General features: G+C 41.4%; 1 protein-coding gene across 1 annotated transcript; it reads right to left on the minus strand.

The window, feature by feature from the left end:
• Positions 1 to 1,608: 1,608 nt before the first annotated feature.
• LOC135525718 (protein FAM98B-like) lies at positions 1,609 to 8,636 on the minus strand. Its single transcript, XM_064953514.1, has 8 exons — positions 8,433 to 8,636; positions 6,213 to 6,361; positions 5,980 to 6,108; positions 5,069 to 5,235; positions 3,892 to 3,972; positions 3,195 to 3,311; positions 2,882 to 3,049; positions 1,609 to 2,179 (listed from the first exon to the last, which is right to left on the minus strand). The coding sequence occupies exons 1-8, from the start codon at positions 8,468 to 8,470 to the stop codon at positions 1,994 to 1,996; spliced, it is 1,035 nt and encodes a 344-aa protein (XP_064809586.1). The 5' UTR covers positions 8,471 to 8,636; the 3' UTR covers positions 1,609 to 1,993.
• Between the last annotated feature and the right edge of the window lie 7,753 nt (positions 8,637 to 16,389).

The raw sequence follows: 16,389 nt of genomic DNA on the forward strand, positions 1-16,389 counted from the left end.
ACCGCCATCGATAAGAAACAATACTGTGCAGCCGTATTCATTGACCTGGCCAAGGCTTTCGACTCTGTCAAACACCACATCCTTATCGGCAGACTCGACAGCCTTGGTTTCTCAAATGATTGCCTCGCCTGGTTCACCAACTACTTCTCTGATAGAGTTCAGTGTGTCAAATCGGAGGGCCTGTTGTCCGGACCTCTGGCAGTCTCTATGGGGGTGCCACAGGGTTCAATTCTTGGACCGACTCTCTTCTCTGTATACATCAATGTCGGTCTTGCTGCTGGTGAGTCTCTGATCCACCTCTATGCAGATGACACCATTCTGTATACTTCTGGCCCTTCTTTGGACACTGTGCTAACAAACCTCAAAACGAGCTTCAAAGCCATACAACTCTCCTTCCGTGGCCTCCAACTGCTTTTAAAATACTAGTAAAACTAAGTGCATGCTCTTCTACCGATTGCTGCCGCAACCCTCCCGCATGACTACCATCACTACTCTGGATGGTTCTGACTTAGAATATGTAGACAACTACAAATACCTAGGTGTCCGGTTAGACTGTAAACTCTCCTTCCAGACTCACATTAAGCATCTTCAATCCAGAATTACATCTAGAATCGGTTTCCTATTTTGCAACAAAGCCTCCTTCACTCACCAAACATGCCCTCGTAAAACTGACTATCCTACCGATTCTTGACTTTGGCGATGTCATTTACAAAATAGCCTCCAACACTCTACTCAGCAAATTGGATGCAGTCTATCACAGTGCCATCTGTTTTGTCACCAAAGCCCCATATACTACCCACCACTGCGACCTGTATGCTCTCGTTGGCTGGCCCTTACTACATATTTGTCGCCAAACCCACTGGCTCCATGTCATTTATAAGTCTTTGTAGGGAAAGCCCCACCTTCTCTCAGCTCACTGGTCACCATAGCTTTGGGTCGGATCGAGTGGAGCCGCCACCTCCACTTTCGGTCTCCTCCTCAACGGTGCATCGCTTGGCACACTGCTCAAGTTCTTTACACTGCGCAGTTTCCTCAGTGAGAGATGGAGCCCTTTTCCCGGGTGCAATGGAGCTGTGTTTTGCCAGCGGCTTTGGCTTCGGTAATTCCATCATACAACTTATTTAGCCTCTCAGACAACAGCAGGATGTGAGAATTACATTTTCCCACTGAGTTTTGCATCTCCTCGATCAACTCACCCTTGTGAAAAAAAGTGATTTGGTCTTTAAATGGACAGATCACCCTTCAATTTCAATCTGCATTTTCTGTTGACTACGCATAGGCGGCTCATGTGAATTAAGTATCTCTGCCCGATCGATGCTGCTACCGTCTTTCACTGAATGTTTGCCCCATCCAGTGTCTCGCTGTGGATGTCGAGAGCACTTGCAGGTGTACTTGAAGCACTATACCGCCAACGTTCAAGCCACTGGCTTTGTAAAGTCACGGTCATTATGACATAAATCACGCCAAACTTCTGATACAAGAGGCCAATCCATGAGGGTGAATGAACTCAACTCATGTAAAACTAATTAAATATCTATGCATAAGGAATTACACAAGACAAAGTACACACACACACACACACACACACACACACAGGGAACCTAGACATTTAAATCTGAAGAAAGCATTTTATTATTCAAGTCTTCAAATCAAAAAGTTAATTACCATAATTCAAATTTCCGAAAAGTTAATTTGATAAAACTATCAACATACAATAGGAAAATACGTAAAACTATATAAAAATGGTCAGTGAGTTTGACTTACTGTCGGTATTGCTTCTACAACTCTCCACAGCAACACAGTTCATAAGAACTCTGAAAATGAACACAAATCAGTGACAAAAATTGGAGGTCATACAGTAACATTCTGTACCTATCACTCCAAATAAGCAATGCCTTAGTGTTGCACTTAGCGACGCATATAACCATGGTTAGGTTTCAGTTCACCTATTGAACACTGTCTGGCTTTTCAGTTTTTTAAAAAACCTGGTAAGTTAGTATTGATAACGTCCTCTCTTTCCTCCATGACCCCAACCAGCTCCACCACCTCGCCAGCCACTCTTACCCCCTCCCCAACCCCCTCCACCGTCTTGTCTCTTCTGCCAGGCTGGCATTTCAGGGAGAGGGGCGTCTATCTCAGAGGGCCGGCCACCTCTATCTGGCACCCTACCCATCAGGATCTATAGAAGAGAAATACAATGGTAGGTCAATGGATGGAGAATATTTTAGTCATTCCACCTAAGAAGTACTTCCACCTAAGAAGTACCCCACCCCAGTGTGTCGCCTGTGTTTTATGTTAATGCTAGCTCTAGTATAATTGTGTTTCCATCAGGAGTGTGACACTAAATACTTGGGGCAAGGATACTCAACAACCTCTGCACCATGGGCTCCCGAGTGGCACAGCGGTCTAAGGCACTGTATCTCAGTGCTAGAGGCATCACTACAGACCCTGGTTCGATTCCAGGCTGTAACACAATTGTCGCAGCGTCGTCCGGGTTATGCTGGGGTATGCCATCATTGTAAATAAGAATTTGTTCTTCACTAACTTGCCTAGTTAAAGGTAAAAAAAAACAAAGAAGAGTTGCTTTGTGAGGTGTTAAGGTTCACATGTATCTATTGTTATGTAAATGACAGCTGAAAAATACCAGTAGCTTGGCTTTGGCCCCAAGTCAGAGCCATGGTCCAGTGAGACACAGGTGCCAGTCCACATAAATGGAAACAGAAAAGTCTGTGCCTTTTGGGTAAATCTAAGATGGAAACTCAACATTACTGCAATTCCACTGCTGGGTACTTGGCCTAAATGCTCAAGACTTATGTACACTCATTAGACATTTGGAGACAATGTACCTTGGGTCACATTCCAGTCTGGAAGGCTACAGTACCTTATTGACAGCACAGGCAGTATTCTCTCTGCTGGAGCCACTGCTGGTCTTCACCACGTTGCATATGTCCTCCCTGGCTGCCAACAGGTGAGCCATGCCTATAGATGAACTCTGGGCCAGGGTGTGTCTCTTAGGCTGGTAGGCCCTGGCCATGCTATCAACTCTCTCCTAACAGACAGACAAGACAGTTTGTTGAGCATAGGACACGGACAATGACGTTCTGCATAGAAAGAGCAGAAAGGGAGTAGCCTGCCGATTTTAAGGGGGTCACTAACATTGAGACTATCAAGATACACCAGAGCACTCCACCTGCCTTGGCTCTCTCTGACCAGCCGAAAGACTGCACAGTGACGTCGAGACGTTTGATCAGCATCCTCCGTCGGCACTCATACTCTGAGGACAGGACCATGTTGATCTGCTCCAGCCGCTCCTGTGGAGACAAGGCCCATATTCAATGCACACTTGGCATCCCCCCTTTGCAGGAATTATACCCTTTGCATCCACAAAAATGGGTGACATTCTGAATGCAGTCTGGTAAGTCTAAGAGCTTTCCACACTTGGATTGTGCAACATTTGCCAATTATTATTTTCAAAATTCTTCAAGCTGTCAAATTGGTTGTTGATAACTGCTAGACAACCATTTTCAGGTCGTGCCATATAAACTGTAACTTGGACACTCAGGAACACTCAGTCTTCTTGGTAAGCAACCATTGTAGATTTTGCCTTGTGTTTTATGTTATTGTCCTGCTGAAAAGTGAATTAATCTCTAAGTGTCTGGTGGATAGCAGACTGAACAATGTTTTTCCTTTAGGATTTTGCTTAGTTCCATTCCCTTTATTCTTTATCCTGAAAAACTATTATAAACATACCCAGAACATGATGCAGACACCACTATGCTTGAAAATATGGATAATGTGCTATATTTTACCCAAATATAACAGTATTTTGGACTAAAATTTCATTGCTTTGCCATATTTTCTTCAATACTCCTTTAGTGGCTTGATGCTTACCCACTGTTCACTGTCGAGAGAGTTCTTCAGAACAGGCTTTCCAATGTGATCCTTTGGAAGCTCTTGAAGCACTGCGTTTATCTGGAAATACACAGTGCTTTCAGAAAGTATTCATACTCCTTGACTTATTCCACATTTTGTTGTTACAGCCTGAATTTAAAATGGATTAAATAGATGTCTCATCCATCTACACACAATACCCCATAATGACAAAGTGAAAACATGTTTTTAGAAAACGTTGCACATTTATTCAAATACAGAAACAATTTCATAAGTATTCACACCTATGTCAATACTTCGTACAAGCACCATTGGCAGCCATTACAGTTTTGAGTCTTTCTGGCAAACAGAATGCATGTTTTGGAGTATTTTTATTTTGTACAAGCGTCCTTTTCACCCTGTCAACTAGGTTAGTATTGTGGTGTAGCTACAATGTTTTTGATCCATCCTCAGTTCTCTCTTATCACAGACATTCAATTCTAACTATTTTAAAGTCAACATGGTGAAATCCCAGTACGGTTTCCTTCCTCTCTGGCAACTGAGTTAGGAAGGACGCCTGTATCATTGTAGTGACTGGGTGTATTAATACACTACCCAAGGTGTAATGAATAACTTCACCATGCTCAAAGGGATATTCAGTGTCTGCTTTTTATTTACCCATCAACTTATTGCCCTTCTTTACAAGGCCCTGGAAAACTTCCCTGGTCTTTGTAGTAGAATCTGTGTTAGAAATTCACTGCTCGTTTGAGGGACCTGTACCTCCAGAGATGAGGTAGTCATTCAAAAATCATGTTAAACACTTATTGCACACATATTGAGTCCATGCAACTTTTTAAGCATGTTTCCTACTACTTATTGACTTAAGACATTTCAGCTTTTCATTTGTAAAGATGTCAAAGTACATAATTCAACTTTGACATTGGGGTATTGTGTGTAGGCCAGTGACAGACAAAATCTCAATTTAATCCATTTTAAATTCAGGCTGTAACAACATTTGGAAAAAGTCAAGGGGTGTGAATACTTTCTGAAGGCACTACAAGATACAATGTCTGTTGAATACAAAGATAGTGATAAAATCGATGGCTATGCATTCGGGACATTCTATTGAGTTAACGAAGGCTGTTTTTGCAGCTTTTGTATACCAAACCTTCTGAGCTCTGAGAGGAAGTGAACACACCTTTTTCCCTATCCCAGAGAACAGCTCTGCTACTCCCTGCTCTCTTAGCTCTGGGAGCTTCAGTGTTTCACAGATTGCCTGGAGATCGTTTCGGTCTTTGTGTTCTTTGTCCTTAGCAGGTCGTCTCTTTACTATCTGTGCAGCTTGTAGCTCAGAGCATAAAAACACTGCAGAATAAAGATAGGAGCCACAGGTTAAAAAAACAAACATGCAAAATGAAAACTCAAGACCAAAACCCTGCTATTATGCAGAAGGTGAGGTCAGTACAGGTGGATCAAAGCTGGGACCGAGAGACTGAAAAACAGCTTCTATCACTGCACTGAACTTCGTCACTCCACTAGCCTGCTACCACCCGGTTACTAAACCCTGCACTTTAGGCTGCTGCCCTACTGTATGTACATAGACATGGAATCACTGGTCACTTTAATCATGTTTACATACTGTACTCTAGTCAATGCCACTGACATTGTTCATCCTAATATTTATATATTTAATTCCATTGTTTTACTTTTAGATTTGTCTGCATTGTTAGATGTTGGAGCTAAGAACAAGCATTTCGGTACACCCGCAACAACATCTGCTAAATATGTGTATGCAACCAATAAAATTTGATTTATATTAGGAAAGGTGTAAGTCTGAACCATGGCAGAGCCGCAACATACCAAAAAGGGTATCATGGGCAGCAGGTAGCCTAGTGGTTAGAGCGTGGGGCCAGTAACCGAAAGGTTGCTAGATCGAATCCCCGAGCTGACAAGGTAAAAATCTGTCGTTCTGCCCCTGAACAAGGCAGTTACTGTTACAAGGACGGCCTAAGAATTTGTTCTTAACCTTAATAAAGGTGAAAAAAATATAATAATAACATGATGGTCCTCAGCCCAGGATTCTGGACAGATGGCCAATTCAATACTTACATACGAGCTTTAGATAGTCTTTCTTATTCTGCAGCCTTTCCTGTATAATCCCGGAAACAAGGCCTTGATAAGGGCACTGCAACTCCTTCAGCATGCCACTCATCTCAAACTGAAGGCCATCAGTGTCACCTAAACACGCGTTTCAGAATTAACTTAGCAATGGCAATAGTATCCAATTTAATAAAACAAATTTCGATCAAATGGGACAGTAGAGGTGATGTCTTTTGGCTAACCTGAACCTGAAGAAATGCTCTCTTCCAGATCACATAACGGTTTCAGACGGGATGCTAACCACATGCATAGGTTGACATACTCCGTTGATAAAAGTCCACCTTCACATGCTCTGACAAGCCTCTCCTCAGTCTGCAGAGGTCCTTCATACCTGCGCACCAACAAACAATATGATCGAGCTGTACGCTAGCATTGAATCATAGCTATAATAGCACTTGGATGTTGTATGGATGCTTTTGCAAGGGAATAAGCAAAGGACCCTTATATTTTTCTCCCACTGGCTAGAATGACTACACTAGTTAAGCATACTGAACAAACATAAAACTCAACTTGCAACAATTTGATTGATTTTCCAGAGTTACAGTTCATGAGGAAATCGGTCAATTTAAATAATTTTTATTAGGTCCTAATCTATGGTTCACGTGACTGGGAGTACAGACATGCATCTGTTGGTCAGATACCTCAAAGAAAAACAGGCCTCAGTATTTTTGTGCAATCAAAAAAATCGGCCACTGGGTTGACATCAGCTCGTACACACAACGCCAAACACGTGGTCCACGGTTATGAGGCCGGTTGGGCCTACTGCCATATTCTCTAAAACAATGTTGGAGGCAGCTTATGGTAGAGACATTAACATTCAATTCTCTGTCCCCAGCACAAGGTGAACTGTATAATGATCATGCTGTTAAATCAGATTCTTGATTTGCCACACCTGTCAAGTGGATGGATTATCTTGGCAAATGAGAAATGCTCATTAACAGGGAAGTAAACACATTTGTGCAGAATATTTTAAAAGAAATAAGCTTTTAGTGCATATGGGACATTTCTGGAATCTTATATTTCAGCTCATGACACCAACACTTTACATGTTGCGTTTAGTTTTGTTCAGTGTATATTGCAGTGTTGGGGAAGCTACTATGAAAATATAGGTTTACCAAGCTACCAATTAATTCACACTGGACGAAGTTAAGCTACACTAAAGCTCTAGTAAATAGTTTACTTAACTAAAACTACTATGAAAAAGTAGTTGACGACATCCAAACTACTTAGTGAAAAGTTATTATATGTAAATCAAAAACACTTTGGGGTCATATGTTAACAGAAAGTGTAATAAAGCACAGTATGAGTCATAAACCCATAAAACCTAGAGTTCAAACAGGAAAATGGTTCCAATAGTTTTTTCACCATTAATTTTTCCCATAGGGGATTTTAGAAACACTTAAAATAAGGGCTGTGTTTTGTGTAGGCTTACCCTGGCCTGACGTTCTGATAACCATGTAAATCTCTCGAGGACAAGATAACTTTTATCAATATATTCACCTGTATTAACCCCCCCCCCTTCCCCCAAAAAAGAAAATGAAATACTAATTAACTGCGAATGTCGCTATCATATAGGACCACAAATGCCATGATCATCTGGACAAGACTGCCAAATCGAGGCAAAGGTAAGAATCTCTGGATTAACAATCTAATGTTAGCTAAATGTAGTAATGAATAAATTGGCAACATTTCTCTAAATGGACAATTCTGTGAACTGTCATGTGCAGGTTTTAAATTGACACAACTCCTGTTAGCAAAGGAGTCTGCTAGAGATTACGTGCAGGAGCTTGCAGGGATTTGTAGTTTTGCATTATGTCTACTTTGATGCGAATGAGCATTTTCGAATCTGAGAGTTAATAAAGCTGAATATATTGATTAAAGTCACCTTGCCCGAGAGATTCACATGGTTATCAAAACGTCACGCCGGGATAAGCCTACACAAAACACAGTTGTTCCCTTATGGGAAAATTGTATTGTGCAAAGACAATTGGAACCATGACCTGTTTGACCGCTAGGTTTTATGGGTATTACTATACCTCCACTGTTACTCTATTTAGTCCATTTAAACACAAAAACTGTTTCAAGGGAGAATTGGGCCGGTCTGATGCCGAAAGAGAAAGGAAATGATTTTCTACTTAACCCTAAATTTATTTTTGCACAAAAAGTGTCGTTCCAGTAGTTAGCTAGCTCCACCGATACTCTATATGGCAAATTTATTAAAACACTAAAGTTAGCTAGATACCTATATTTGAATCTCGTTAAACTACCATCAGCCTACTGCAAATGTAGTTAAATTACTAGTTGAAATACATGTAGTTCACTACTCCACAACACTGTTATATTGTTAACACCCATGCTAGCGGACAGCATCATCGGTGGTGGTATTGTGCATATTTGCTTACCCAACTTGTTCCAGCGCATCTAACATATCACTTTCCATTGTGGTAGACAACAATAACAGAAAATTCCTTTTACTTTAAAGATGTAACCGATAGAAGCTTGAGTGTGACAATGTGATACAAATATATCATTATCTACGAACTAACCCAGCAACGCCGTTTTGAAAAACATGCCGCGAGTTAGGTGTAGTGAAAATTACATCCGTAATGGAACATGCATCTTGGTTAGTTACATTCCGCCGAGTGTTTTTGTCACATCTTCCGTGGACTAAAAAAGTATAATAATATAATCAAAAAGCGCACTTTGAAAAGGTGACATCCCATTCTGAAATATAATTTACCATTCATTTATGTGAATGAAAATGTTTAATTTGTGTTATGCCATGGCCCATGATCTATAGATAATGCTATCAATTTACTATATAACCATAACTATCGGTCAGGTAATTCAACAAAATACTATTATAGTATATGTGACGTTCACATGGGGAAACCTTATCCAATGCATTTCACTTGAAGGGAAGGAATTGGTAATATAATAAAGCCATCCCGCTTACCAGTTTTGATATTTGCTCAATGAAAAATAACATAAGTACAAGTTACCACGAGCTTGGGATAGCCTAATACCTGAAAAATATCCCTGGTTAAAGGGAAGCTCAACTCCAAATACGGCCTTTGTCCAACCCCTTCAAATAAAAAAAATACATTCAGGTGAGAAGTTGTGGGTGGGGGCAATTGTTCGTAAGTATTCATTTTGTGAGAGGGTTAAAGTAGTTGTACCTGATGCCAATACTTTCTCACCAAAGCATCATGAGCAAATATGGCTCAGACAGTTAGCACACAATCATTGATCTCACTCTCAACCCTGTTACATGACAATTTTGTCATACATTTTGTAAAGGTTATGAAATATGAATTTGATGTTTGAGCTCAGTCTGAAATGTTTAGAGCAATCATGAGAATATTGATTTTAGTTCAAATTCTGAAGTGAAACAATACTTTTGATAAATTAAGAGGCCACTGACAGAGTCCCTTTCAGGCTTTGGTATAGCAAAAGTGAGATTTTATACTTGTAATTATTTAATTAATTTGAGGGGCATATGATTAATACAAAAAATGTTGATTTTGTTACAAATATCTTTTATAATCATATTCAGACTACTTCCATAGCGTCCATTACAGGGTTGAAGACAAATGGTGTCCATATCAGAAAAGAATGCCAAGAGTGTGCAAAGCTGTCATCAAAGCTAAGGGTGGATACTTTAAATGATCTAAAAATCTGTTTTAATATGTTTAAAACGGTTTTAGTTACTACATGATTCCATGTGTTATTTCAGTTTGTCTTCACTATTATTCTACAATGTAGAAAATAGTAAAAAATAAAGAAAAACCCTTGAATGAGTAGGTGTGTCAGCATTTGACTGCTCCTGTGTATATATATATATATAGCTCAAAAAAACAAAGGGAACACTAAAATAATACATCCTAGATATGAATTAATGAAATATTCTTATTAAATACTTTTTTCTTTCCATAGTTAAATGTGCTGACAACAAAATCACACAAAAATTATCAATGGAAATCAAATTTATCAACCGATGGAGGTCTGGATTTGGAGTCACACTCAAAATTAAAGTGAAAAACCACACTACAGGCTGATCCAAATTTGATGTAGTGTCCTTAAAACAAGTCAAAATGAGGCTCAGTAGTGTGTGTGGCCTCCACGTGCCTGTATGACCTCCCTACAACACCTGGGCATGCTCTTGATGAGGTGGCGGATGGTCTCCTGAGGGATCTCCTCCCAGACCTAGACTAAAGCATCCGCCAACTCCTGGACAGTCTGTGGTGCAACTTGGCGTTGGTGGATGGAGCGAGACATGATGTCCCAGAAGTGCTGAATTGAATTCAGGTCTGGGGAACGGGCGGGCAAGTCCATAGCATCAATGCCTTCCTCTTGCAGGAACTGCTGACACACTCCAGCCACATGAGGTCTAGCATTGTCTTGCATTAGGAGGAACCAAGGGCCAACCACACCAGCATATGGTCTCACAAGGGGTCCGAGGATCTCATCTCAGTACCTAATTGCAGTCAGGCTACCTCTGGCAAGCACATGGAGGGCTGTGTGGCCCCCCAAAGAAATGCCACCCCACACCATGACAAACCCGCCAAACCAGTCATGCTGGAGGATGTTGCAGGCAGCAGAACGTTCTCCACGGCGTCTCCAGACTCTGTCACGTCTGTCACGTGCTCAGTGTGAACCTGCTTTCATCTGTGAAGAGCACAGGGCGCCAGTGGCGAATTTGCCAATCTTGGTGCTCTCTGGCAAATGCCAAACGTCCTGCACGGTGTTGGGCTGTAAGCACAACCCCCACCTGTGGACGTCAGGCCCTCATACCACCCTCACGGAGTCTGTTTCTGACCGTTTGAGCAGACAAATGCACATTTGTGGCCTGCTGGAGGTCATTTTGCAGGGCTCTGGCAGTGCTCCTCCTTGCACAAAGGTGGAGGTAGCGGTCCTGCTGCTGGGTTCTTGCCCTCCTACGGCCTCCTCCACGTCTCCTGATGCACTGGCCTGTGTCCTGGTAGCGCCTCCATGCTCTGGACACTACGCTGACAGACACAGCAAACCGTCTTGCCACAGCTCGCATTGATGTTCCATCCTGGATGAGCTGCACTACCTGAGTCACTTGTGTGGGTTGTAGACTCCGTCTCATGCCACCACTAGAGTGAAAGCATCGCCAGCATTCAAAAGTGACCAAAACATCAGCCAGGAAGCATAGGAACTGAGAAGTGGTCTGTGGTCCCCACCTGCAGAACCACTCTTTTATTGGGGGTGTCTTGCTAATTGCCTATAATTTCCACCTGTTGTCTACTCCATTTGCACAACAGCATGTGAAATGGATTGTCAATCAGTGTTGCTTCCTAAGTGGACAGTTTGATTTCACAGAAGTGTGATTGACTTGGAGTTACATTGTGTTGGTTAAGTGTTCCCTTTATTTTTTTGAGTAGTGTATATACACAGTGGAAGAACAAGTATTTGATACACTGTTGATTTTGCAGGTTTTCCTACTTACAAAGCATGTAGAGGTCTGTAATTGTTATCATAGGTACACTTCAACTGTGAGAGATGGAATCTAAAACAAAAATCCAGAAAATTACATTGTATAATTTTTAAGTAATTAATTTGCATTTCATTGCATGACATAAGTATTTGATACATCAGAAAAGCAGAACATAATATTTGTTTGCAATTACAGAGATCATACGTTTCCTGTAGTTCTTGACCAGGTTTGCACACACTGCTGCAGGGATTTTGGCACACTCCTCCACACAGACCTTCTCCAGATCCTTCAGGTTTCGGGGCTGTCGCTGGGCAATACGGACTTTCAGCTCCCTCCAAAGATTTTCTATTGGGTTCAGGTCTGGAGACTGGCTAGGCCACACCAGGACCTTGAGATGCTTCTTACAGAGCCACTCCTTAGTTGCCCTGGCTGTGTGTTTCGGGTCGTTATCATGCTGGAAGACCCAGCCACGACCCATCTTCAAGGGAAGGAGGTTGTTGGCCAAGATCTCGCGATACATGGCCCCATCCATCCTCCCCTCAATACGGTGCAGTCGTCCTGTCCCCTTTGCAGAAAAGCATCCCCAAAGAATGATGTTTCCACCTCCATGCTTCACGGTTGGGATGGTGTTCTTGGGGTTGTACTCATCCTTCTTCTTCCTCCAAACACGACGAGTGTAGTTTAGACCAAAAAGCTCTACTTTTGTCTCATCAGACCACATTACCTTCTCCCATTCCTCCTCTGGATCATCCAGATGGTCATTGGCAAACTTCAGACTGGCCTGGACATGCGCTGGCTTGAGCAGTTGGACCTTGTATGCGCTGCAGGATTTTAATCCATGACGGCGTAGTGTGTTACTAATGGTTTTCTTTGAGACTGTGGTCCCAGCTCTCTTCAGGTCATTGACCAGGTCCTGCCGTGTTTAGTTCTGGGCTGATCTCTCACCTTCCACATGATCATTGATGCCCCACAAGGTGAGATCTTGCATGGAGCCCCAGACTGTGGGTGATTAACCATCATCTTGAACTTCCATTTTCTAATAATTGCACAAACAGTTGTTGCCTTCTCACCAAGCTGCTTGCCTATTGTCCTGTAGCCCATCCCAGCCTTGTGCAGGTCTACAATTTTATCCCTGATGTTCTTACACAGCTCTCTGGTCTTGGCCATTGTGGAGAGGTTGGAGTCTGTTTGAGCGTGTGGACAGGTGTCTTTTATACAGGTAACGAGTTCAAACAGGTGCAGTTAATACAGGTAATGAGTGGAGAACAGGAGGGCTTCTTAAAGAAAAACTAACAGGTCTGTGAGAGCCGTAATTCTTACTGGTTGGTAAGTGATCAAATACATATGTCATGCAATAAAATGCAAATTAATTACTTAAAAATCATACAATGTGATTTTCTGGATTTTTGTTTTAGATTCAGTCTCTCACAGTTGAAGTGTACCTATGATAACAATTACAGACCTCTACATGCTTTGTAAGTAGGAAAACCTGCAAAATCGGCAGTGTATCAAATACTTGTTCTCCCCACTGTATATATATATAGAACGCGTCTCCTTCCTGAGCGGTATGACGGCTGCGTGGTCCCATGGTGTTTATACTTGTGTACTATTGTTTGTGCAGATGAACGTGGTACCTTCAGGCGTTTGTAAATTGCTCCCAAGGATGAACCAGACGTGTGGGAGGTCTACAATTACTTTCCTGGGGTCTTGGCTGATTTCTTTTGATTTTCCCATGATGTCAAGCAAAAGAGGCACTGAGTTTGAAGGTAGACCTTGAAATACATCCACAGGTACACCTCCAATTGACTCAAATTATGTAAATTTAGAAGCTTCTAAAGCCATGATGTCATTTTCTGGAGTTTTACAAGCTGTTTAAAGCACAGTCAACTTAGTGTATGTAAACTTCTGACCCACTGGAATTGTGATACAGTGCATTAGAATAAGTGAAATCTGTAAACAATTGTTGGAAAAATGACTTTTGTCATGCACAAAGTAGATGTCCTAACAGACTTGCCAAAACTATAGTTTGTTAACAAGAAATGTGTGGAGTGGTTGAAAAACAAGTTTTAATGACTCCAACCTAAGTGCATGTAAACTTCTGGCTTCAACTGTATGTTTGCAGTAAGAAGAGTTTTGATAAGTAATAGTTTCCCCATCTTTATTTAATGTAACAGATTTGAGGTCGATGACCCCAATCTAACAATACAAATCAATGAAATATAGATATACAATAATTTGATAACTTGCCATTCTTTGCCCCATATTGTTCAGAAGACTTGTATGATGGCACTTCCAGTTGATATTGTCACATAAGTATAGTATAAGTTCCCTATTTTTATGGGGGAGTTTGGTTGGTTCAACAGGGTTGAGGGTAGACTGAGGTACGCAACTAAATATTGTGATTTTAAATCAAAATCATGCATTTATTTGGAAAAAATACATTCTTAGCAAAATAACACAAATAGATGTTTATATCAATGGCAAAATGTATAGGTTATATATATCCTAAGTACAAATTCAGTGAAGGCCACAGGGGACATGACAAAATGCTCAGTGTCAGTTGAAAACAAGATATCTTCTGATAAAGATTAAGTTCATGTTATGTTTCTTACACTTCATTACAGGGACATATCAATTTATATATAAAAAAGCTTTTTAAATTAGATGGTGACACAATACTTAAAATATTGGACTCAAGTCCTACCGTTTCATGGAATGACCCAGATGTGTAAGAAACAAAGTGTGCCTTTTGAATTTTGTGTAATGTCAGTCTGGTCAAGGAAGCATCATGCAAATTACAATGGCACACTCCACTTACCAAGACCATTACCAGGCACGAGGTCACCTGCTTTTATAGTGAGCCTTGAGGTGGTACCACCCAGCACATCTTGAAGGGAGTGTATTTTATACCAACCCCTCCCTTGAGGTGGGACCACCCAGCACATCTAGAAGGGAATGTATTTCATACCAACCCCTCCCTTGAGGTGATACCACCCAGCACATCTTGAAGGGAGTGTATTTCATACCAAACCCTCCCTTGAGGTGGGACCACCCAGCACATCTAGAAGGGAATGTATTTCATACCAACCCCTCCCTTGAGGTGGTACCACCCAGCACATCTAGAAGGGAATGTATTTCATACCAACCCCTCCCTTGAGGTGGTACCACCCAGCACATCTAGAAGGGAGTGTATTTCATACCAAACCCTCCCTTGATATGACAGGAGCACTATCACGAGTTGAACTGCTAGGGGAAAAAAAGAGCTAGATGTACTTCCTAAAGGACCAAAATATCTCACTTCTGCAACGAACTGTCAAAATGAAAACCAGAATTTTTCATTGCAGTTACTTACAGTGCCTTGCGAAAGTATTCGGCCCCCTTGAACTTTGCGACCCTTTGCCACATTTCAGGCTTCAAACATAAAGATATAAAACTGTATTTTTTTTGTGAAGAATCAACAACAAGTGGGACACAATCATGAAGTGGAACGACATTTATTGGATATTTCAAACTTTAACAAATCAAAAACTGAAAAATTGGTCGTGCAAAATTATTCAGCCCCCTTAAGTTAATACTTTGTAGCGCAACCTTTTGCTGCGATTACAGCTGTAAGTCGCTTGGGGTATGTCTCTATCAGTTTTGCACATCGAGAGGCTGAAATTTTTTCCCATTCCTCCTTGCAAAACAGCTCGAGCTCAGTGAGGTTGGATGGAGAGCATTTGTGAACAGCAGTTTTCAGTTCTTTCCACAGATTCTCGATTGGATTCAGGTCTGGACTTTGACTTGGCCATTCTAACACCTGGATATGTTTATTTTTGAACCATTCCATTGTAGATTTTGCTTTATGTTTTGGATCATTGTCTTGTTGGAAGACAAATCTCTGTCCCAGTCTCAGGTCTTTTGCTCAATTTTGGTTTCATCTGACCAGAGCACCTTCTTCCACATGTTTGGTGTGTCTCCCAGGTGGCTTGTGGCAAACTTTAAACAACGCTTTTTATGGATATCTTTAAGAAATGGCTTTCTTCTTGCCACTCTTCCATAAAGGCCAGATTTGTGCAATATACGACTGATTGTTGCCCTATGGACAGAGTCTCCCACCTCAGCTGTAGATCTCTGCAGTTCATCCAGAGTGATCATGGGCCTCTTAGCTGCATCTCTGATCAGTCTTCTCCTTGTATGAGCTGAAAGGTTAGAGGGACGGCCAGGTCTTGGTAGATTTGCAGTGGTCTGATACTCCTTCCATTTCAATATTATCGCTTGCACAGTGCTCCTTGGGATGTTTAAAGCTTGGGAAATCTTTTCGTGTCCAAATCCGGCTTTAAACTTCTTCACAACAGTATCTCGGACTTGCCTGGTGTGTTCCTTGTTCTTCATGATGCTCTCTGCGCTTTTAACGGACCTCTGAGACTATCACAGTGCAGGTGCATTTATACGGAGACATGATTACACACAGGTGGATTGTATTTATCATCATTAGTCATTGAGGTCAACATTGGATCATTCAGAGATCCTCACTGAACTTCTGGAGAGTTTGCTGCACTGAACGTAAAGGGGCTGAATAATTTTGCACGCCCAATTTTTCAGTTTTTGATTTGTTAAAAAAGTTTGAAATATCCAATAAATGTCGTTCCACTTCATGATTGTGTCCCACTTGTTGTTGATTCTTCACAAAAAAATACAGTTTTATATCTTTATGTTTGAAGCCTGAAATGTGGCAAAAGGTCGCAAAGTTCAAGGGGGCCGAATACTTTCTCAAGGCACTGTATGTACAATTTGGTTGCACAGTGCATATGTAAAGTCTGCACCATATTAATATAACACCATGGACTCCCCTCGGATCATAATGAAACCTGAGGAGGAAAGAGAACGATTGAAGTCTTCAAAAGAATCCCACAAGA

Source organism: Oncorhynchus masou, chromosome 32 (assembly GCF_036934945.1).
Source record: "Oncorhynchus masou masou isolate Uvic2021 chromosome 32, UVic_Omas_1.1, whole genome shotgun sequence".
Lineage (NCBI taxonomy): Eukaryota > Metazoa > Chordata > Actinopteri > Salmoniformes > Salmonidae > Oncorhynchus > Oncorhynchus masou.